We start from the raw sequence: 22,360 nt of genomic DNA on the forward strand, positions 1-22,360 counted from the left end.
CAAGATGTTTAAATGAAAACAAAAATATACACAGATGTTTGTAATTACATCAGCTCAAGTTATGTTTGTTATAGACCGTTAAATTTTGTAAGTTGATTACATTGTAATTATGCTGATATTGCTTAAAGAATTATCAGCATATATTTGTACATGTTTTGAAACCTTATTTTAAAACAAACAATTGCAACAAACAACCATCTTCCCGAGGCAAGGGAGTTAACTGACTATAAAAGTCCAGTTTCCTGTACTTTTATAGTTAATTAACTCCCTTGCCTCAGGAGGATGCAAAAACATCTTGCTTGACAACTGTATAAGGATCTATGCCGAAACGTCGCCTTTACAGTAAATAAAGAAGTTGCTATCCATAAATTGTGTCCACTTTGTTCAAACACTTGAAATAATGTATGTTTTCACCGTTTCAAAGTATACAGTAAATACTACCCAACTGTTTGAAATTCAACAATCCGGTTTAACAAGGGGCCGCTTTTACACGTAAAGCAATATGTGCCAGTTACACGTCCGGGTATACACAAGCAGGACACCATGATAACATGGCCGTTCACCGTGTTGACGTCGTACGAGTTGTCACGTGTGCGCGGTGAACATCTAAGGATTGAAGTTATATTTCGTGACTTTCATCAGCTGATGAAGATAGTTCCTCACGTGAGCAAGTTTCATGATGCGTTGCGAATCAGTCAATATTTACAGATATCTGTGATAATTTCATGCCAATCTTGTGGAACTTCTTCAGTCCTTGCCTTCATTCTCTGACGAATTACTCCTCTAGAATATAAACAGATAAAGTAATCATCTGGGATGTGTTTGAATTCACATCTATGCGTCATGAACATTAACAGTGCTTCAAAGAATATGAGTTTGAAGTTTGTAATTTGTTTGAATTCTAAACTTTATCAATCTAAATAAACAACATGAAAAGATAACAACTGGTGTGCTTATGCTTGTGAGTGAGTGAGTATGGTTTTACGCCGCTTTTAGCAATATTCTAGTAATATCACGACGGTGACACCACAAATGGGTTTCAAACATTGTACCCATGTCGGGAATCGATTTGGCGTGCTTTAGCCAACGCTTTAACCACTAGGCTCCCCGACCGCCCCTCATGCTTGTGTATAATCTAAAAATGACAAAGAACATACCACTTACTTTTGCCTCTGAGTATACCTCTATTATGAATGTATGATTTAAAAACTCCCTAAGTGTAGAGATTCATTTATTGCAATGCAAAGTTTAAAGTGATACCAGAAGACTGCTTTTATCTGAAGAACCATATATAATAGATGCGTCCCTTACGTGTAGCAGGATCTGCTGTTTTCAGATTCAACCCCACTTTTCGCCCTGATTTTATTACTTTTGGTCGTGTCAGCAACTATCAAAGCTCGTGGGTTTCACCAAACTGTTACGGTTTAAGACCTGCATCACTTAGGGACTTCTTCCCACATCAAGATGACACTCGGAAAAACCACCACGTCGACGTCAGGGGTCAAAAGCGGGGTACTTTCGCTGGTTCCAGGCGCACGTCCGACTGTTATCGCGTGTGCCGAGCGATCACGGAACCCACGAAGGGATAACCACGTGTCTGTAACGTTCTTACCTCATTAACCTTGCTCTTGCAATAGACGAGGCCGGTGTAGATGAGGTTGGCGACGAGGATGATGAGTCCGAGAAGCATCAGTACAAAGTTGCTGATCCTGGTGTCTCTCGCTGTACACAGTTGGGTGGAGTCAATTTGACTGGTTCCTACACTAGAACAAACACCGTCAATTTTACGCTGGACAATCTGTGAATAATTGCAAGCCATCTAAATGGTTTATACTAGTAGTAGTAGTAGTAGTAGTAGTAGTAGTAGTAGTAGTTGTTGTTGTATGCTTAAGATGGATTCACCACCCAGTCTACCAGTCGTAGCCTAGTGGTTAAAGCGTTAGCTCGTCACGCCGAAGACGACAGGTTTAATTCCTCACATTTGTACAATTTATGATGGCCGTTTAAGCCGTTCCCAACAATGACACAGCTGGAATAATGCTTAAAGCGGTGTAAAACCCTACTCACTACCTAAACCGTTCCACTGCATTCAAAGGTTCAACTGCAGAATAATGAACTGCCATCACTGATTAAAGCGTCAGTAAAATGTTTCGATTACTCAGCTATATTTGAAATAAACGGCGTCGGTGTATTTTGGCTTTTGTTTAAAATACCAGAATACTGGAGGTTAGTTGGGACTATTTTCTTACTTCTCAATATTGCAAAGTACTATTCTTTATACATACACTCTCTTTCGAAGTAGTTCCTCGATTTCATTATCAATTCACAGATTTCACAGATTTGTTTTCAATTCATGAGGGAAAGTGTTCAAAGAAGGGAACGATACACGCATCACACTTATCGTTTCGATTTCAAAACAAGAAATATACCAAGTGTCTGTCATATAAGCAAGAAACATTGCCGAAGTAACAATACTCACGACCCGTGAAGATCCGCTAGAAGAGGTTTTCAGCAGTCCTTGCTTGTCCTAACAGGCGACTAACGGGATCGGGTGGTCAGGCTCGCTGACTTGGTTGATGCATGTCATCGTATCCCAATTGATCGATGCTCATAATGTCAATCACTGGATTGTCTGGACCAAACTCGATTATTTACATATCGCCTTCATATAGCTGGAATGTTGCTGAGTGCAGCGTTAAACAACAAACAAACAAACAAACAAAACAATGCTCACGTGCAGGAGTACGAGTTTCCGACCTGATTCAGCGTCCACATGTCTTGACACAAGACTGCCAGCAGCCCCGCACTGGCCAGCGAGATGATGATCAGGTGAGCTACACGCTGTAAGCCAGTGTGAGTTAGTGAGTCAGTGAATGGGGTATTTTACGTCATCAGTTTTTTTGCACTGTTGGTAACTGAAATGTACAGTCCGAACCGGAAACCGGATATCTGGATAAATGCAGAATTTTATGTTGACAATGTACATATACACATATTTCGTGTCATGTGAATATCATCTGGTAGGCGAGGTTTCCGGATATCTGGGGCCCCGGATAGGCAGGGTTCTGTATAATGTTGACGTGAAGTCATTTCGCTTTATTTTTTGTCGTTCTTTTAACGCTGCATTCAGCAATATTCCAGCTATATGACGGCGGTCTGTAAATGATAGAGTGTGGACCAGACAATCCAGTGAGTGACATTATAAGCATCGATCCACCTATTTGGGATACGATGAGAAGCAACCAAGTCACCGAGCATGACCTCCCAACCCCGTTAGTCGCCTCTTACGACAAGCATAGTCACCTTTTACGGCAATCATGGGTTGCTGAAGTCCTATTCTACCCCGGATCTTCACGAGTCACATTTTATGTAGTGCATATGTGTATATTTCGTGTCACGTGAATATCGTCCGGTAAGCGAGGTTTCCGGATATCTGGGGCCCGTATATGCGGGGTTCCACTGTATAATGCTGAAGCGTAGTCATAAATATTACAGTTATAACATGCTGTATTGCTACAGTTGTAATCTGGTGGGATGTAGTCAGCAATACATTTAAAATTATTTTGATTTTTTAATTCGGTGTCGCCCAAATAATCTGTATGTGTGTGTGTTGATGTTGGGGTTGAGCAAAATTCTCCTAGCGAAAGTTCGTTCATTAAATAAATACTTGGTGAGAAAATACGGGCCTGTATTATACAATTCAAATGCAAAACCCAGGGCTTACAATTCAAATGTAAAAACTCCAAGTAGGTGTTACAATTTAAAAGTAAAACCTCTCAACAGTCTCACTTGAAAGTGGTACCTCTCACACGGTTACAATGAGATTGAAAGCTACCCACAATACTGTAGGTAAAATGGCAGTAGGTAATAACCACGGGACGTATGCTGTGTCCTGGGGGACGTGTACTTACTGTGGTGGGGGATTTCTTCATGGTAGCGACGAGGGCGGTCACGCCAGGTACAATGAGCTAAAAATAAAACAAAAAACATAGTTTTTGCAGTGTGTGCTCTGAAAAGTTAAATATACGTATTTGAGTATTGTATTTTCATTTCTTCCCACTCATGGTACATGGTCGTATCTCAGTTTGAGCGGAGGGCCTGAGTATTGGTTTAGTACTATGTCAAAACAACAACAACAACAACAACAACAACAACAACAACAACAACGACAACAACAACAACAACATCAATGGAGGAAATGGAGCACAATACACGTACACCCGTATTTGTGGCTGCTCGTTACAGATAATGTGTCAATGTTCCTAAGAGAGAATTACTTGGTTGCGATGACATTATAATGTATGGTAGGTAGCTTTGTGGCGTTGATGATATATACTTGACGATATACTGAGAAAAGCAGGTGACATATATTGAGAAGAGAAGGTGATATATGCTGAGTAGAGCAGATGATATATGCTGTTTGTTTGTTATTTAACTCCGCACTAAGCAATATCCCAGCGGCGCTCTGTAAATAATCGAGTCTGGACAAGACAATCCAGTGATTTACATCATGAGCATCGATCCACGCAATTGGGAAACGGTGACATGCATCAACAAGTCAGCGAGTCTGACCACCCGATCCTGTTAGTCGCCTCTTACCACAAGCATAGTCGCCTTTTACGGCAAGCATGGGTTGCTGAAGACCTATTCTAAACCGGATCGTCACGGGTTTGATATACACCGAGTAGAGCAGATGATATATACTGAGTAGAGCAGATGATCTATACTGAGTAGAGTAGATGATATATACTGAGTAGAGCAGATGATATATACTGAGTAGAGAAGATGATATATACTGAGTAGAGCAGATGATATATACTAAGTAAAGAGGATATAGACTGAGTAGATTAGATGATATATCTGAGTAGAGAAGATATATACTGAGTAGATAAGAGAATCCTTACAATGACGACGACGAGAAGGACGACGAGGGAGATAGAGATGTCGGGCTGTATGACGTAGGGGTCCATGGCGGTGTTGCCGTTCGTGTTGCTGAAGTTGATGACTTGTAGGATGCATGTCTGGATACCTGCAAAAACACTCGTATGCTGTGAGCATCATCAGTAACAGCTTAACGTTTCTGTGACGTCATTGGGCATAAGTCATTGTTATTTCTGAACTGTGACTAACTGATGTAAACAATTAAATCATAAATATGCTACCCAGATACAACTATCAACTCGGACAAAGGAAAACCTCCAGTGTCCTGCCTCTCCGAACAGTCTCTATGATACAAATGACCAGTGAATTGGTTTGACGTGGCTTTGAACAGGGTGTCAGTAGTTTCTAGGATTGATGTGGGAGAAATACCCACCGTGTTGTAGACGTTGTTGTTTGTTTTTGTTTTACATTCCAGCTATATGCCGGCGGTCTGTAAATAATCAAGTCTGGACCAGACAATCCAGTGATTGACATCATGTCAACACAACTGGGATACGATGACAAACTAGAACCAAGTCAGCGAGCCTGACCACCCGATCCCGTTAGTCGTCTCTTACGACAAGCATAGTTGCCTTTTACACAAGCATGGGTTGCTGAAGACCTACTCCACCCCGGATCTTCACCTGTCAGACGTTTCCTGGGCAGGGAAACCGGGAGAGTATCCGTGTGTATGTACACTCTTCACTGATCCCTGGATCATTAGGAGAGCGAATCCGTGGTTCGAACCAAAAGTCAGCGGATCCTAGCACGGCTAAAGGACGCAACTGGGCCACCCTTACCAGAGTCGAGTAAGTATGTACAAAGACGACCGTGTCCTTACTGACAAAGATGGATTATGTAATAAACGACAAACAGCCAATAACAGAACACAAAATGAAACATATTTCTTCTAAAGTCGCCAAAACTCCATGGCTACAACATGAGCTTTATCTAACACCTTACCCAAAAATATCAGCAACGTCGTTGTGAGAATGGAGATCGTTTGATCCAGGTCCATGATGGCGTCTCGGGCTGGACAGTCTTTACATAGAACCCTATAATCTCTCCATAGTCCACCGCTCAGGAATAGAGGCGACCGACAGCACTGCCTGGTAACACTACCGCGCTAGCCTGAGAACAGCTCTATTACCGTATATACTCTGCAATGCTGTATGACGTTGTCGACCCGGCCATCCGATTAATCCGCTCGACGACTGCGGAATGCTTCAAGCAAAGATCGGAGGTCATCGACGCAGTCATTGCACATTGTGTTGTGACTCACAGCAAATGAACACTCTTATCGTATCGTAAATATTGATTCCATGTGAGAGATAAGGGTTGTCACTGACTCGGTCCTTCCACATGCAGTGAAATCCTGTGGTATCGAACTCTAATAAGTCGATATGTCGCTTAAGACGACGTGGGTTAATCGACTGGCAACATATTAAACATTTTTTTAACTGTTTTTTAAGTCGAAGTCGGATAAGTCGATATATTTAATAAGTTGGCATTGTTTAAATATCTGACTCATTCGTTCTGAGCTCTAGTGCATGCAGTGGTGATAGCGGAACTGATTTACTGAATGAGTGAGTGAGTGAGTGAGTGAACCTGAACATAGACTCCGACACCTGAACACAGACTCCGATATCTGAACACAGACTCCGATACCTGAACATAGACTCTGATACCTGAACATAGGCTCCGACACCTGAACATAGACTCCGATACCTGAACATAGACTCCGACACCTGAACATAGACTCCGACACCTGAACATAGACTCCGACACCTGAACACAGACTCTGATACCTGAACACGGACTCCGATACCTGAACACGGACTCCGATACCTGAACACAGACTCTGACACCTGAACACAGACTCCGATACCTGAACACAGACTCTGATACCTGAACACAGACTCTGATACCTGAACACAGACTCCGATACCTGAACACAGACTCCGATACCTGAACACAGACTCCGACACCTGAACACAGACTCTGATACCTGAACATAGACTCCGATACCTGAACACAGACTCCGATACCTGAACACAGACTCCGACACCTGAACACAGACTCTGATACCTGAACACAGACTCTGATACCTGAACACAGACTCTGACACCTGAACATAGACTCCGACACCTGAACATAGACTCTGATACCTGAACACAGACTCCGACACCTGAACATAGACTCCGATACCTTAACATAGACTCTGATACCTGAACATAGACTCCGACACCTGAACATAGACTCCGACACCTGAACATAGACTCTGACACCTGAACACAGACTCTGATACCTGAACATAGACTCCGACACCTGAACATAGACTCCGACACCTGAACATAGACTCCGACACCTGAACATAGACTCCGACACCTGAACACAGACTCTGACACCTGAACATAGACTCTGACACCTGAACACAGACTCCGATACCTGAACACAGACTCTGATACCTGAACATAGACTCTGATACCTGAACACAGACTCTGATACCTGAACACAGACTCCGATACCTGAACACAGACTCCGATACCTGAACACAGACTCTGACACCTGAACATAGACTCAAATACCTGAACACAGACTCTGATACCTGAACATAGACTCTGATACCTTAACACAGACTCCGATACCTGAACACAGACTCCGATACCTGAACACAGACTCCGATACCTGAACACAGACTCCGATACCTGAACACAGACTCCGAAAACCTGAACATAGACTCCGACACCTGAACACAGACTCTGACACCTGAACACAGACTCCGATACCTGAACATAGACTCCGACACCTGAACACAGACTTTGATACCTGAACACAGACTCCGACACCTGAACACAGACTCTGACACCTGAACACAGACTCTGATACCTGAACACAGACTCTGACACCTGAACATAGACTCCGATACCTTAACACAGACTCCGATACCTGAACACAGACTCTGATACCTGAACACAGACTCAGATACCTGAACACAGACTCTGATACCTGAACATAGACTCCGACACCTGAACACAGACTCTGATACCTGAACACAGACTCCGACACCTGAACACAGACTCTGACACCTGAACACAGATTCTGATACCTGAACACAGACTCTGACACCTGAACATAGACTCCGATACCTTAACACAGACTCTGATACCTGAACACAGACTCTGATACCTGAACACAGACTCCGATACCTGAACACAGACTCTGACACCTGAACATAGACTCCGACACCTGAACACAGACTGTGACACCTGAACATAGACTCCGATAACTGAACATAGACTCCGATAACTGAACACAGACTCCGACACCTGAACACAGACTCTGATACCTGAACATAGACTCTGATACCTGAACACAGACTCTGATACCTGAACACAGACTCTGATACCTGAACATAGACTCTGATACCTGAACACAGACTCTGATACCTGAACACAGACTCCGACACCTGAACACAGACTCTGACACCTGAACACAGACTCTGATACCTGAACATAGACTCCGATACCTGAACACAGACTCTGATACCTGAACACAGACTCCGACACCTGAACACAGACTCTGACACCTGAACATAGACTCCGATAACTGAACATAGACTCCGATACCTTAACCCAGACTCTGATACCTGAACATAGACTCTGATACCTGAACATAGACTCTGACACCTGAACACAGACTCTGATACCTGAACACAGACTCCGATAAGTGAACACAGACTCTGACACCTGAACATAGACTCCGATACCTGAACATAGACTCTGATACCTTAACACAGACTCCGATACCTGAACACAGACTCTGATACCTGAACATAGACTCTGATACCTGAACACAGACTCCGACACCGGAACACAGACTCTGATACCTGAACATAGACTCCGACACCTGAACACAGACTCTGACACTTGAACATAGACTCCGATAACTGAACATAGACTCCGATAACTGAACATAGACTCTGACACCTGAACACAGATTCTGATACCTGAACATAGACTCCGACACCTGAACATAGATTCAAATACCTTAACACAGACTCTGATACCTGAACATAGACTCCGACACCTGAACATAGACCCGGACACCTGAAATTAGACTCCGACACCTGAACATAGATTCAAATACCTTAACACAGACTCCGATACCTGAACACAGACTCCGACACCTGAACACAGACTCCGATATCTGAACACAGACTCCGATACCTGAACACAGACTCTGACACCTGAACACAGACTCCGACACCTTAACATAGACTCCGGCACCTGAACATAGACTCCGACACCTGAACACAGACTCTGATACCTGAACACAGACTCTGATACCTCAGGAACATCAAAAGCTGCTTTAACAAGCAACAATCTCAGAAAAAACGACTTCCTTTACGAACCCCGAATATAACGAACTCCGGCTATAACGAACTCCGGCTATAACGAACTCAGATATAACTTGTCCCTATCCATGAATTTGTATTGCACCACACAACTATAAACCTCTGTGATAAGCAAATTCCAGACGCATGTTATGTAAATATACCCAGAGGAAGATAAACAAACAGTTACACAAACATCGACATGAATTGATTTATTGAAAGCATGATTGTAATTGATCTTTGTAACAGTTCTCGGACACAAAAGAAGCCAGACCTCCCAGGGCTATTCACAACCAACGCCTGGCTCACATCTCGACACGCACTGCCCATAGATATATTATTTTAAACTTAATGCAATGTTGCTTCTCATGAAAGAAGTATATTCCTTTATATACCCCTGAGACCTGGTGTTTTGTAGCATTAAATGTGATGTGATATTATATGACATAAAGAACATGCAAGATTATTTATTTTGTGATAACACACAATAATTATGTTTTAACCACAGCGGCGAGGATATATTTTCACTTACAAGTACTCCTCACCTAAGATTGAATATTGTTCTTCTTGCTGCCCGAATAATTCGCATTCCATTGTATTCACTGTTTTGGAAGCGGTCCATAGCAACGCGACGTTGCACCTTCGCAAATAATTAAAGATGGCGTCCATGGTCCTACGTGACGTCGACAACAGATTGGCTGGGCTGGAGTCATTTTTTCATTTTATTGGCAAAAAGCATTGGGTAATATATATAATTTGCAATGGTCAAAGACGAGTAAATATTATCACATGGCAATAGCTGCTTGTCTTATCTACGTCAGCATCTCGCGCCAAGACTTTTATACGTCTGTCAGTTTAACAGAGATCCAGTTACTGCATGCAACATTGCGTGGCTTTGACGGCGCTGTTTGTCGTTTCTCGATGTTTATGCTGACGGAGGGACTACCATGGTAGACAATCTCCCAGCTGCAATTGCATTTTGGATCAGGAGATAAACACGCTCAAAAAAACGCCACAGTGTAATAGATACCGTCTCGGTGTTGAGAACCATTGTCGTTAAAATCCATAACAAAACTACTTAGGGTTGACGGTAGTGAAATCGCTCATCGAAACCACCTAGCTATTTGTCTGGGACAAAATAATATGCCGATACTTCGCTTGTTTCTAATTATAGTTACTCGATATTGTGTCGACGGTCCCCAGAACTTCGAGTTCGGGAAGTGTCGATATACAGGGCTGGATTGTCTGGTCCAGACTCGATTATTTACATACCGCCGTCATGTAGCTGGAATATTGCTGAATGCGACGTTAAACAACAAATAAACAAACAGCAAAAGGGTCATGGCATTTCACAATACTGAAACCATGAATTTTGGGTTCGAATCTAAAGGTCGCCCTGATCATGATGCCTGGTTTGCCAGTACCCAATCTCGTGATTACCATGCCGGTAAACGTCCTTGACCTGTGCCAGATTTACCCTCCTCCCGCATAAGGCGTACATACAACGATACAACTGAAATACTGCTCACATTGGCTTTAAGTTCAACTCACACTTTTCAAATCTGGTTTAAGTTTAGTCACTAAGGCCCCGTTTTACAAAGCGACAGTAGTGCTAAGACTATCTTTCTTATAGACTTACGACAATCCCAGCGTTACCACCGCTATGTGAAGAGGGGCCTATGTTTATAATCCAAGAACATGTTTATCGTACTATCACAGAGTGGGAACAGTATTTGTATTTGTTGTGGGGTAACTCTAAGCCCTTGATGTCCACAAAGGCATGGATCAATGCTCATGCTATCGACCACTGGGTTGCTTGCACCAGGCTCGATTCCATGTTACAGGCTGTGTAATGTAGTTAGTGAGTGAGTGAGTGAGTGAGTGAGTGAGTGAGTATTCGAGTTATATCCGCGGCGTGTCAGCTTAATGTGGGAGGAAAGCCATCTCAGACGTTTACCACTTCGGTGAAACCCACAGACAAGGTGCTGACAAACCTAGAAACATAATCTGGATGAACCGGGATTCGAACCCACAGTCATAGGTTTCTGGCGTGCCCAAGGAACGCAACTCAGCACAGCGAATCGCGGAGCCTTAGACGACTGGGCCACCCGTGCCCCACTGTGTAATGCAAACCCTTCTGGCACAGACCCGTACAGTCATGCATCTAGCGCATGGACACACAGGAAGACAGAAACCAATGTCATATTTACAAGTTTATTACTGTGTGTAACTTTGCTTACAAACTATGCAAAAACATAAGGCATATTTAATGCAACATTGGTTTGCTATTAGAAATGTATATTTTTAGAAAGTACAATATTATAACATATGCAAACACGAACATTACTTCGTAGTAGTACTAGTTTCGCTTATCCAGACGTGTGAATGTGGACAATTTCAATCGGAAGGATATTGTCCGTATTAACGGGGTTCCACTGTACTCAGGTCTTCAGAATAACTTCGATACACATATGTTCGAGGGTACAGGGCACTTCACCAAGAAAAAAATAAAATATCAGCGTCCCATAGCAACGATACTAGGTCCCTTGGAAGTCAGTTATTATAGGAACACCGATGGGTTAGTCTCCTTCAGTATAGAACAATGTCCATCTTCGTGAGATTCTCCTCGATCATTGACTCCTGCAGATTAGAGCGGAAACACCAAACTCGCTTGTAACTCTACTTCCGGTTCAAGACCATCTAATCGGATGTGCTTCGTTCGCCTTGAGTTGCACGTGGAGCCACTGTGGAAGCCATGGTAGAGTTTTCAGTTGGACCTTGGCCGACAGCGCTAGCACCCCCGCATGGTGGACATTTAATCTGAAATGTGATTGTACAATTAACCGTCTTGTAAAACAGTGTTTCTGATTTCAGATTTATTCAACTGCGATTAATTGTATTGATAGAGGAACAATAGATAACTTAAAACAAAGATATAATGATTCATAATAATAGAATAACTAAGGCCACTAAATTATTTTCATCATCATAAGAAATCCGTTGTTTGATTCTGAGTGTCATAAGCAAGTGTTTATGATTCTCTACAATCAGTGGTGATACCAGGTGTTCGTGAAAAGGTGAGCGTATCCTGCCCCAGCGGTGATACCCATCACAAACACATGCAACGGCAAGTCAGGTGTTCACTTGAACAAACACAGGACCAAATGTCACAAGTCTAAATAAGGAACTGCATCGGACAAATTTTGGTCAAGTTAAGGAATGTCCTCCACATGTCTACCATGACACTTTTTACTGAAAGCCTTAATGCTGTAACCCTGATCAAACAACTTCTTTCAAGACTTGTATGACGATCTTTGTAATGTTCGTAGAAATTGCAGGTTAGATTGTAACTCAGAAATTGTGACATGTGGACACCAAAGGCTGGAGCTGATGCAATATGGCTCGACATTAAGGGAAAACTGACTTGGAAAGTTGAAGTCATCCCTCTTGACATACAATTTTGTGGATAGTTTGTCAGTCCGAATCTTTATGCATAGATGTAATTATGAAACAGATGGACCCGTGAAGATCCGGGTAGAGAATAGGTCTTCAGCGACCCATGCTTGCGGAAAGAGGCGACTAACGAGACCGAAGGGTCAGGCTTTCTGACTTGGTTGATGCATGACATCATATCCCAATTGTGTGGACCGATGCTCATGATGTCAATCACTGGACTGTCTGGTCCAGACTCGATTACTTACAGGCCGCCGACATATAACTGGAATAGTGCTGAGTGCGGCGTTAAACAACAAACAAACAAAATGAAACAGATGAGGCGGTTTCATGGACATCTTATATTCCTAGTTCAGGTGTCCATAACCTTTGAAGGCTTTGATGTAACGATATCAGAGACCACCAAGTATAGCAACAAAGGATCAAGGAATGAAGTTTTCCGTGAGCATGTCGGGTGTGATAGTGGTGTACAAGGTTGAAAAAAGTCTTGACAGAATTGAACTTCTTTTGAGATGCAAAATGTTTTTGAGATGGGTTCCAATGACAATTTTGAAGCATATATAATCAAACGTTACACCCCTTATGTAACACACGTAGTGCAGTTGCTGATGTGAAAAAGATTCTGTACTTACCAACTTTGCTGTAAGTAACAAGCTGATGATCTCACAACACAATGCCAAGGCTATGAAAACAAAGTAGGATATCCTGAGCTGGCGGCATGCACATACGTTGTTGGATCTGGAAGGGGGAACAAGGAGTCGGCAATGATACCATTTTGTGAATGAGTGAGTGGGTGGGTTTAACGCCGCTTTGAACAATATTCTAATACATCATGGATGTGGAAGGAACGCCCGAAGTGATCTGCTATCACGCTTATCCCTTTACCATAAGGTTAGAAACAGAAACACGCAGTAGATTCACATCAGGAACAGGATGAACGTTCAGATCAGTAACATGCGGAAAGTTAAAAATAGGATCATGCTGAAGGTTAAAAACAGGATCATGCTGAAGGTTCAGATCAGAAACATTCGGAAAATTAAGAAATGGAACATACGGGAAGTTTAAAACAGGATCATGCTGAAGGTTCAGATCAGGAACATGCGGAAAGTTAAGAAATGGAACACACCGGAAGTTTAAAAACAGGATCATGCTGAAGGTTCAGATCAGGAACATACGGAAAGTTAAGAAATGGAACATACGGAAAGTTAAGAACAGGATCATGCTGAAGGTTCAGATCAGGAACATACGGAAAGGTAAGAACAGACTCATGCTGAAGGTTCAGATCAGGAACATACGGAAAGTTAAGAAATGGAACATACGGAAAGTTAAGAACAGGATCATGCTGAAGGTTCAGATCAGGAACATGCGGAAAGTTAAGAACAGGATCATGCTGAAGGTTCAGATCAGGAACATACGGAAAGGTAACAACAGGATCATGCTGAAGGTTCAGATCAGGAACATACGGAAAGTTAAGAAATGGAACATACGGAAAGTTAAGAACAGGATCATGCTGAAGGTTCAGATCAGGAACATGCGGAAAGTTAAGAACAGGATCATGCTGAAGGTTCAGATCAGGAACATACGGAAAGTTAAGAAATGGAACATACGGAAAGTTAAGAACAGGATCATGCTGAAGGTTCAGATCAGGAACATGCGGAAAGTTAAGAACAGGATCATGCTGAAGGTTCAGATCAGGAACATACGGAAAGTTAAGAACAGGATCATGCTGAATTTCTAAAGCGAGATCATGCTGAAGATTCAGCACAGGAACATATATATTTTAGAACAGGAACATATATTTCAGAACTGGAACACGAGCAAGGTTTAGTGGTAAAGACGTAAATTCGGAGACATTTGGCGATCTGTATTGGTCATTTGACGTATTCTTACGTGTCTGCATCTAAACATTTGCAGTTGCTGTAGTCGAGACTGCAGTTGACGCTGTTGATGTCACCAATAGCTGCCGCTTCGGAACACAGCAGCACAATCATGACGACAATCCCCACCAGAAGGAAGGTTACATGGACAACTCGCAGTCTCTTCTTGTAGAACCGCTGAAACAAAGGCGATAGAAATACACTGCACGAAAGGCGTCCTAAACACTTTCCCCATCCCATCACGTATCTAGAGGCAAAAACATGTTTATATCCTAGGTATATCTAGAATTGTGTTTAAAATGTTATATGCGCGTCTAGAATATAAACGTGTAGGTATTGGGGGTTGTTGGTACGCGTTTAGATGAAAACGCGAAGCCATTGCTTCATTTAGCATTGACCATCGATCCATAACAAGTTTAGAACTAAACCTGTCTAACGTGTATTTACTAAACGTTTCAGGGAATTTACAGTTCAGGCCACAAACCACATATCAAATTGTCACACTGATTCACTGAAAATGAACAGCATGGTGTAGGTAAAATGTGACAAAATTCTTTCACCGATCACCGATATACCTGAAGCTAAACCTTCTTGGCAAAACTCTTTCACCGATCACCGATATACCTGAAGCTAAACCTTCTTGGCAAAACTACCTTCTTTTGACTTTGGCAATCAGAGCATGAATTCAGATTCATATCCATAACGAAACCATTCCGCAAGAGGAAGGTGAGGGAGCCCAATGGGGATGCCTAAATACCTTACCCCCAATTATTTTTATGGTGCTTTGATTTGTGTATGCTTTTCTTCTAATATTCACATTGATCATATAACCTTAAAGTACCAGGGTGATGGAGGTATATGGTCTCAAACTTTTCAGTATTTAATCCAACATCCAACTTTTGAAATGTTCCCTTAACAGGACGTTTTGGAGCATTATTTTAGCATCATCACATATTGACTGTTTCAGGAGTTCGACAGTAGCGTGCTCACTGGACGCGTTCCTCCAGGCTTGTATGCTTACCTTTTGCGACTCCTTCTTGATGCACACGTAGAACAAACCAGTTAATGATGGCACAAACATCTGTGAGAAAAAAACCATAAAATAAATATAATACGCTTAAATAATTATCTGGACGTTTGTTGTTTCTGAGATCATGTGTCTTTGTGTTATCAATATGCATTAATATTTAAACAAAAGTTGGAAAACAAAACGCCCTGACCCGCATATACATATTAAATGATGGTGTCTTCAGCAACCCATGCTTGTGTAAAAGGCAACTATGCTTGTCGTAAGAGACGACTAACGGGATCGGGTGGTTAGGCTCGCTGACTTGGTTCATGCTTATCATCGTATCCCAATTGCGTTGACATGATGTCAATCACTGGATTGTCTGGTCCCGACTGGATTATTTTCAGACCGCCGTCATATAGCTGTAATACTGCTGAGTGCGGCGTTAAACAACAAACAAACAAAACAAACATGATTGTATGCATCCCGGATTATCGAGGGTACTATATATCATGATAAATATCCCATGTGCATCCGCTATCATAGTTGGTCTTGAATTTGAGATCACGAGCTCTATCGCCCTTATAATTTTTCTCGTACATCAGTGTCATTTGAATTGATGAATGGTTACTTTTAGCGTCATTCGAATTAGACTCAAAACGAAGAGTCATAGAATGGAGACATGATACAGTGGATGAGCAAGGATGGGTTTCATGACACGAGGACTGGTCACAAGGTTCTAACCCGGACTAACCTTCAACATTAACAAAGTGAACTAGTTAATGTGGTACATTGTTTGTGTAGTTCATTGCAAGTGTATTTGGTCAGTCTTTGAAAGGCATCTAGAAGTGATACACACAAGGAAGAGAATTTATGGATGAACGTTTCAGTGTATATATACTCTCTCCTTCATCAGGTGAATGACCTGAGTAAGTATATGCTCTGAAAAATTGTGCTCCTCATAATAAAAAAGTTGACATCCATAAATTCTTTCCCTTATGCATTTGGTTTGTTGAGTGTGTGTGTATATTAGTGACAGCCAGTTGAACGTGGTAGGGGTCCAAATGGACACAGAAATGGAAAAGAACGAGTATCGAGCAGTCATCAAGTTTTTGGCTTTAGGGAAAAGTACTCCCCAAGAAATTCATGACCGCATGTCACAAGTGTATGGGGATTAGTGCGCTAGTTATTCCACTGTTAAACGTTGGGCAGCTATGTTAAAGTCTGGGAGAACAACCTTGATGATGACCCTAGGCCTGGACGTCCCTCAACTTCAAGATTCAATCAAGGAGATAGAAAAACTTATAATGTCAGATAGACGTATTACCATTGCTAAACTTGAGGAAGACAAAAGTCTAAGGCATGAATTCATGTGAAACTATTATTCATGAACATTTACAGATGAATAGGACATCTGTTCGTTGAGTGCCAAAGTTTCTAAATTCTGATCTTAAGGAAAACCGAATTGACATTGCCAGAGAATATTTAAAGCTAATTGAGGAGGATCCCGAGTAAAAACGTCAATCCATGGACTGGCACCATTCCACTCCACCGGCACCAAAGACATTTGGTAGTCTTCAAGATCAGCGAAGAAAGTTATGGCCACTGTATTCAGGAATGCAAAGGGTGTGATCCTTGTTGCTTACTTAGAGGACGATTATCGGTGCCTACTATGCTGATTTGCTTCATCGCCTGACAGATGCCTCTTCTTACACATCTCGACTTGCAAAGGCTGCTGTGGGACAATGTGGGTTCAAAGAGCTTCCTCGCCCTCCAGACTCCCCAGACCTGGCACCAAGTGATTTTCACCTGTTTCCTAAACTGAAAGAACACCTTCGCGGAAAGCGCTATGACGACAACGATTACCTCAAAACTACCGGGAATAGGTTTTTCAAGGATGTTTCAGAAAACTTCTACCTGACTGGAGTTGAAAAGCTTCACTATCGATATGAGTATTGAAAGTGTATTGGAAAGCAGGGAGATTATGTTGAAAAATAAAATGAAAAACACTTTCACAATTGTTGGTTTTGTTTGTTTGGGTTAGAACTTTTTGACCAGCCTTCGTACCACACAACATCACGCACCGCGACAGCCAGTAACAAGACGTGGACGCCGACGGAAACGTCAGGCTTGATCTGGTAGCCCCTCAGGTCCACACTGAGGCCGGCGTTGTAAGCCTGGATGAAGGCCTTGTTCATCGTCATGGTGATGGTCGTGAGGAGACCTGAAACACACAGTCAGCTGGCTTCTGCAGGCGGATTCACTCGACACTGGATATTACGAAGTTCAAAGGCCAAAAAACATAATCAATTATTTCCGAAAGAACGAGGTAAGATACGGGTCTAACTGAAATGCAAAAAAACTTGGAATTACAGCAAAATTATCAGACATGGTCCAATTCAAATGACTAACAACAAATCATCCGAGTTTTGAACTTATAACACGATCAAATACATGAGTGAGTGAGTGAATTGCAGAATTTCTGCGTTTTCACACAGTAGACTAGTTCAAAATTAACATATCGGTTTTAGTGTCAACATTATCAGTAAATGTTCTATCCTGTCTGGGTTTTCTGGCCAATCACTGATATTCTGGTTTGTTTACAGGCCGCACTCGCATGGCAGGAGTTCTGATGTACAACAAACAAATCCTTACTTTTTTTGTGCAAATTGTATGAGTGGCGGTTGCTACCGATATGGCAGGACATGCTTAGCCGTTTCTTAAACACGTGGTTTCATCACTGAGTTACAGTGACTCATTCATATAATTTCAGCACTATTTTGCCCTTGACGCCCAAAAGATTCTGTTTGGCTGATAATCGAGACTAGCTAGCCTCTGGCCTTGACGTTCTTGTTTATAGTTTAGTATCCACATATATGCACCTATATGTCGGAACTAGTGTGTGTTGCAAACATTAATTATCTCCATGATGAATATATAGGACTGGTCGGCAAGGAGTCAGTATACTGTGCCTGAGTGGGGTATTCATGTTAAACTGCGGCATGGTATCTCAGTGGGCTAGCCCTATAAATCTGCATCAGTTCGGACTAGTACAAGGAGCCACACACACACACACACACACACACACACACACATACACACACACACACACACACACACACACACACACACACACACACACACACACACACACACACACACACACACACACACACATGCGCGCGCCATGAGTGCAATGAAAGCGACGTTTAAACCCCATTTAACCTCACCTCACCTCACCTCACACACACACACACACACACACCACCACCACACCACACCACACCACACCACACCACACCACACACACATCACACACACACACACCACACGCGCTATATGAGTGCAATGATCTTGAACGCGACGTTTAAACCCCATTTCACCTCACCTCACCTCAACTCACCTCACACACACACACACATATATATAAATAAATAAAGAATTATTGATAATTACTGAGCTTTAACACATCACAATGTAAAGACATAACGAAACACTTATGCTATAAATAATTTTGGTATCCAAACATAATTTACAACAACATAAATACATAACAAGCATACTGAATCAAACTATGTGCTGATACCAGCGAAACCCCGCTATTCAGACATATACTTATCATATACTTACATAACAGCAGTAGTCCCAGGTAGACAACCAAACCAGCTACGAACTGGAACTTCATCATTCATTTGTACAAACAGAAGACAGTGAGTTACGCCATGTTTTGGAAACGACCTGCTACCGTATTACTTCCTTTAGCAGTAGACCGACAAGTCCCGCTCTGTCGTACTCCCTCCCCCTAGCTCTAACCCTCCCCAGCGCAGCGGGAGTCCTGGTATCGCGTGCGGCAGAGACAGGTTACCGACCCTCATATCTACCCAATTCATTTCAATGTGCCAGACAGGCTCTAATCACCAACTAGCGCTACCACATGTCCGCTTGGACTATCGGGTATATTTCTGTTGGAGTGTTGATAAAAACGCTCTTCGTGTAACACTTTGTTTCACATGTTTGTCTACATACCTCCAAGGATGTGAGGTGAAATTAGACTTAAATAGCGACGTACATGCGCGTGGGTGTGTCAGCTTGCACTGTGCCGGACTAATGCCGGTTTCATAATGCTAGCCCTGTATCATGCCTGAGTTTAACATGGAAACCTCACTGAAGCACAGTATCCTGACGCCGAGCGGATCAGTTTGTTTTATCCCCTTAATGCAGAGCGCTAGGCAGGGTAACAACAAGCACCACTGTTTAATGTCTTTTTGGCATGAGTGAGTGAGTGGGTTAGGTTAACGCCGCATTTAACATTATTCCAGTTATACCACGGCGTGTCAGCTTGATGTGCCCGAAGCCCGAAGTGATGCAGGTCTTAGACGTTTTCCACTTTGGTGAAACCTTTTGGCATGACGCGGCCGAGGGTCGAACAAATGATATTCCGCTCTCAGGGTATATAAATGAGTGGGTGTTGTCGGGAAATGATTACAAAAATACAACTGCTAGTTGTTGAAGGAAAATAGTGTCACAAGACATTTTGAGGGGCGATGTCGATACCCTCTCTCATTCGACTGCTGAACCCAAATGGACTGACGTCTGGTTTCGACGGGTCTCAATTTTGTGCACGTGCAAAACGGGTGTCACGTGATATGCGCTGGTGACGTAGACTGAATTTTGATTGACAGGTCATGGCTGCAAGTGTGTATTTGAGTGGATTTATTGGGGGGGGGGGCAAATCCGGTCAAGTCTATAATATCACACACCAATTTCATAGATACTATTTGTCAGGTAACAGTTTGTTCATATGGAGGGGTAAGAAGATTATTATATATGAGTGACGCAGTCTTGGTGGTCACGACATTGGATATACATATTTCATGGTAGTTGACGAGAAAGGTTCTGTGTTCTATTAATTTTACTCTCAAAATCAGTGCGCCATTGATTCAGGCTGAGTGAGTGCGTGAGTATGGTTTTACGCCGCTTTTAGCAATATTCCAGCAATATCACGGCGGGGGACACCACAAATGGGCTTCACACATTGTATCCATGTCGGGAATCAAACCCGGGTCTTCGGCGTGACGAGCGAACGCTTTAACCACTAGGCTACCCGACCGCCCCGATGCAGGCTGAACATAGTTATTTCATCATCAAATGTTATTTCACTTGAGTAAAAACGATTTTTTCATTCATTCAGTCTGAAGGGGTGCATATATAGGAACAACTTATATTGATGATATATGCATTATTTCTATACCATGTTACTTCAATAATAACCAAAACATTTTATAGTTTTCTATCATGTTGACATGATGTGTTTATAACTATTGGTTTGAATACTTCTTGAAATATCATGTGAATATTGTGGACATGTTTCAATATCTCTGATGCAATTTAATAACCTAACAAGTTACATGTTTACATATGGGTCTCGCAAATAAACATTTATGGTATTGGAGACTTATTTTGCTTGTCAGATTTGTTTGTTCTGCATGATTGATCTTCAAATGCATAATAAAATGAATAGATCAAAGTAAATCATATTATATGTTTTCTAAACTTTATTTCAAATGTTCATATAAAAGAGGGCGGTGGTTAAAGCCTTTGATCGTCACAATGGTTTAATTATTTATATAAGTACATATATAGTGTTATACTGTACATATACTGTATTTTAATTGTTACCACATGATACAAGATGTTAACATTTAGAACACACTGAAAACAGGGTATCTGTATAGCATCCATGATATATGAAAGCTAAAAACTATTAAATACATCAAGCTAGTTGTTATCATGGTTATGGGGTAGATCTGCATGTGATTGTTTCCAGCCCGAGTTTTAGGTCGGTGGTTGTTACAGATTTTGTGCCCAACAAGTCAGGTCAGGAACAAAAATAGTTTCCATTATTTTTAAATAATTTTCAACAAGTTTTAATCATAGCATCTTAGATAATTTATTGATTGTGCTTTTTGTAAACCTTTTACATAAATATAGTCCACTCAATTAAACAATGAACGGACTGTTTTCAATAGTTGTTTTAATTTGGAAACTTTTTTGTAAAAGATCTGGCCTGATGCTGGATTATAAATAGTTTCCCTGCAAAGTTACAATCCATTTTCCGTGAATAGTTGTCAGAAAAAAAAGAATCTTTTTTTCTGTAGCCGAAAGGTGGTGGGAATAGTTATTAATGATAAAGACAAACGTAGATTGACGACAATGCCGATACCGGCGAAAGGTGCGTAACAGGATGGGACAGGACGAATAGGCCAGCTGACGAAGCATGCGGGTCACCAGGCTTGACAAATGTAAAAATATATCTTAAAATGTTACGTTTCCGCTTCTGAAAATGTAATAATGAGCACATAGGTAATTTAGGTATACACACATCAAGGTGTTATTCTTACCACGTTGTCACAGGTAATTGTGTAGATGTCGAGTCGGGTCGGGTGACACATCAGGTGATGGGGGTCTTCTCTTGTTTCCACTTAATTTTCATCGTTTCCATACCGCGAAACTTGCTCGTGTTGGTTCATAAGCGTATGGTTTTACGATTTCTTGTATCGGATGCCATGTCGTCTCACCATAAACTGGTACTTATATCTATTGCGTTGAGACTAGACAGGGACCCAGTTAAATTGGCATCAATTTACGTCATAATCTAAGGGGGATAATTTAGGCCTATTTAGCTCGGAAACCGAAGGCCTCATA

At 41.9% G+C, this 22,360-nt stretch overlaps 2 protein-coding genes across 2 annotated transcripts; both read right to left on the reverse strand.

Moving 5' to 3' along the window:
• Positions 1-747: 747 nt before the first annotated feature.
• LOC139473639 (uncharacterized) lies at positions 748-5,944 on the reverse strand. Its single transcript, XM_071256316.1, has 6 exons — positions 5,884-5,944; positions 4,905-5,029; positions 3,912-3,968; positions 2,735-2,841; positions 1,613-1,763; positions 748-783 (listed from the first exon to the last, which is right to left on the reverse strand). The coding sequence occupies exons 1-6, from the start codon at positions 5,936-5,938 to the stop codon at positions 748-750; spliced, it is 531 nt and encodes a 176-aa protein (XP_071112417.1). The 5' UTR covers positions 5,939-5,944.
• A 5,920-nt stretch (positions 5,945-11,864) lies between these two features.
• Positions 11,865-19,343, reverse strand: LOC139473777 (uncharacterized). The gene is made up of 6 exons (XM_071256532.1): positions 19,286-19,343; positions 17,740-17,879; positions 15,668-15,727; positions 14,660-14,823; positions 13,402-13,507; positions 11,865-12,136 (listed from the first exon to the last, which is right to left on the reverse strand). The coding sequence occupies exons 1-6, from the start codon at positions 19,341-19,343 to the stop codon at positions 12,017-12,019; spliced, it is 648 nt and encodes a 215-aa protein (XP_071112633.1). The 3' UTR covers positions 11,865-12,016.
• Positions 19,344-22,360: the final 3,017 nt, after the last annotated feature.

The sequence above is a fragment of the Haliotis cracherodii genome, unplaced genomic scaffold (genome assembly GCF_022045235.1).
Source record: "Haliotis cracherodii isolate W230 unplaced genomic scaffold, xgHalCrac1.p SCAF_3, whole genome shotgun sequence".
Classification (NCBI taxonomy): Eukaryota; Metazoa; Mollusca; class Gastropoda; order Lepetellida; family Haliotidae; genus Haliotis; species Haliotis cracherodii.

Excerpts from the sequence above, each read along its gene's own strand:
- LOC139473777 (XM_071256532.1), bottom strand. The coding sequence starts at position 19,343 with ATGATGAAGTTCCAGTTCGTAGCTGGTTTGGTTGTCTACCTGGGACTA. Across the intron at positions 17,880-19,285 it reads CCTGGGACTACTGCTGTTAT|GTCTCCTCACGACCATCACC; the intron begins GTAAGTATATGA and ends TGTGTGTTTCAG. Across the intron at positions 14,824-15,667 it reads TCAAGAAGGAGTCGCAAAAG|CGGTTCTACAAGAAGAGACT; the intron begins GTAAGCATACAA and ends CCTTTGTTTCAG.
- LOC139473639 (XM_071256316.1), bottom strand. The coding sequence starts at position 5,938 with ATGGACCTGGATCAAACGATCTCCATTCTCACAACGACGTTGCTGATA. Across the intron at positions 5,030-5,883 it reads GACGTTGCTGATATTTTTGG|GTATCCAGACATGCATCCTA; the intron begins GTAAGGTGTTAG and ends GTGTTTTTGCAG. Across the intron at positions 1,764-2,734 it reads GGAAACTCGTACTCCTGCAC|TGTAGGAACCAGTCAAATTG; the intron begins GTGAGCATTGTT and ends TGTTTGTTCTAG.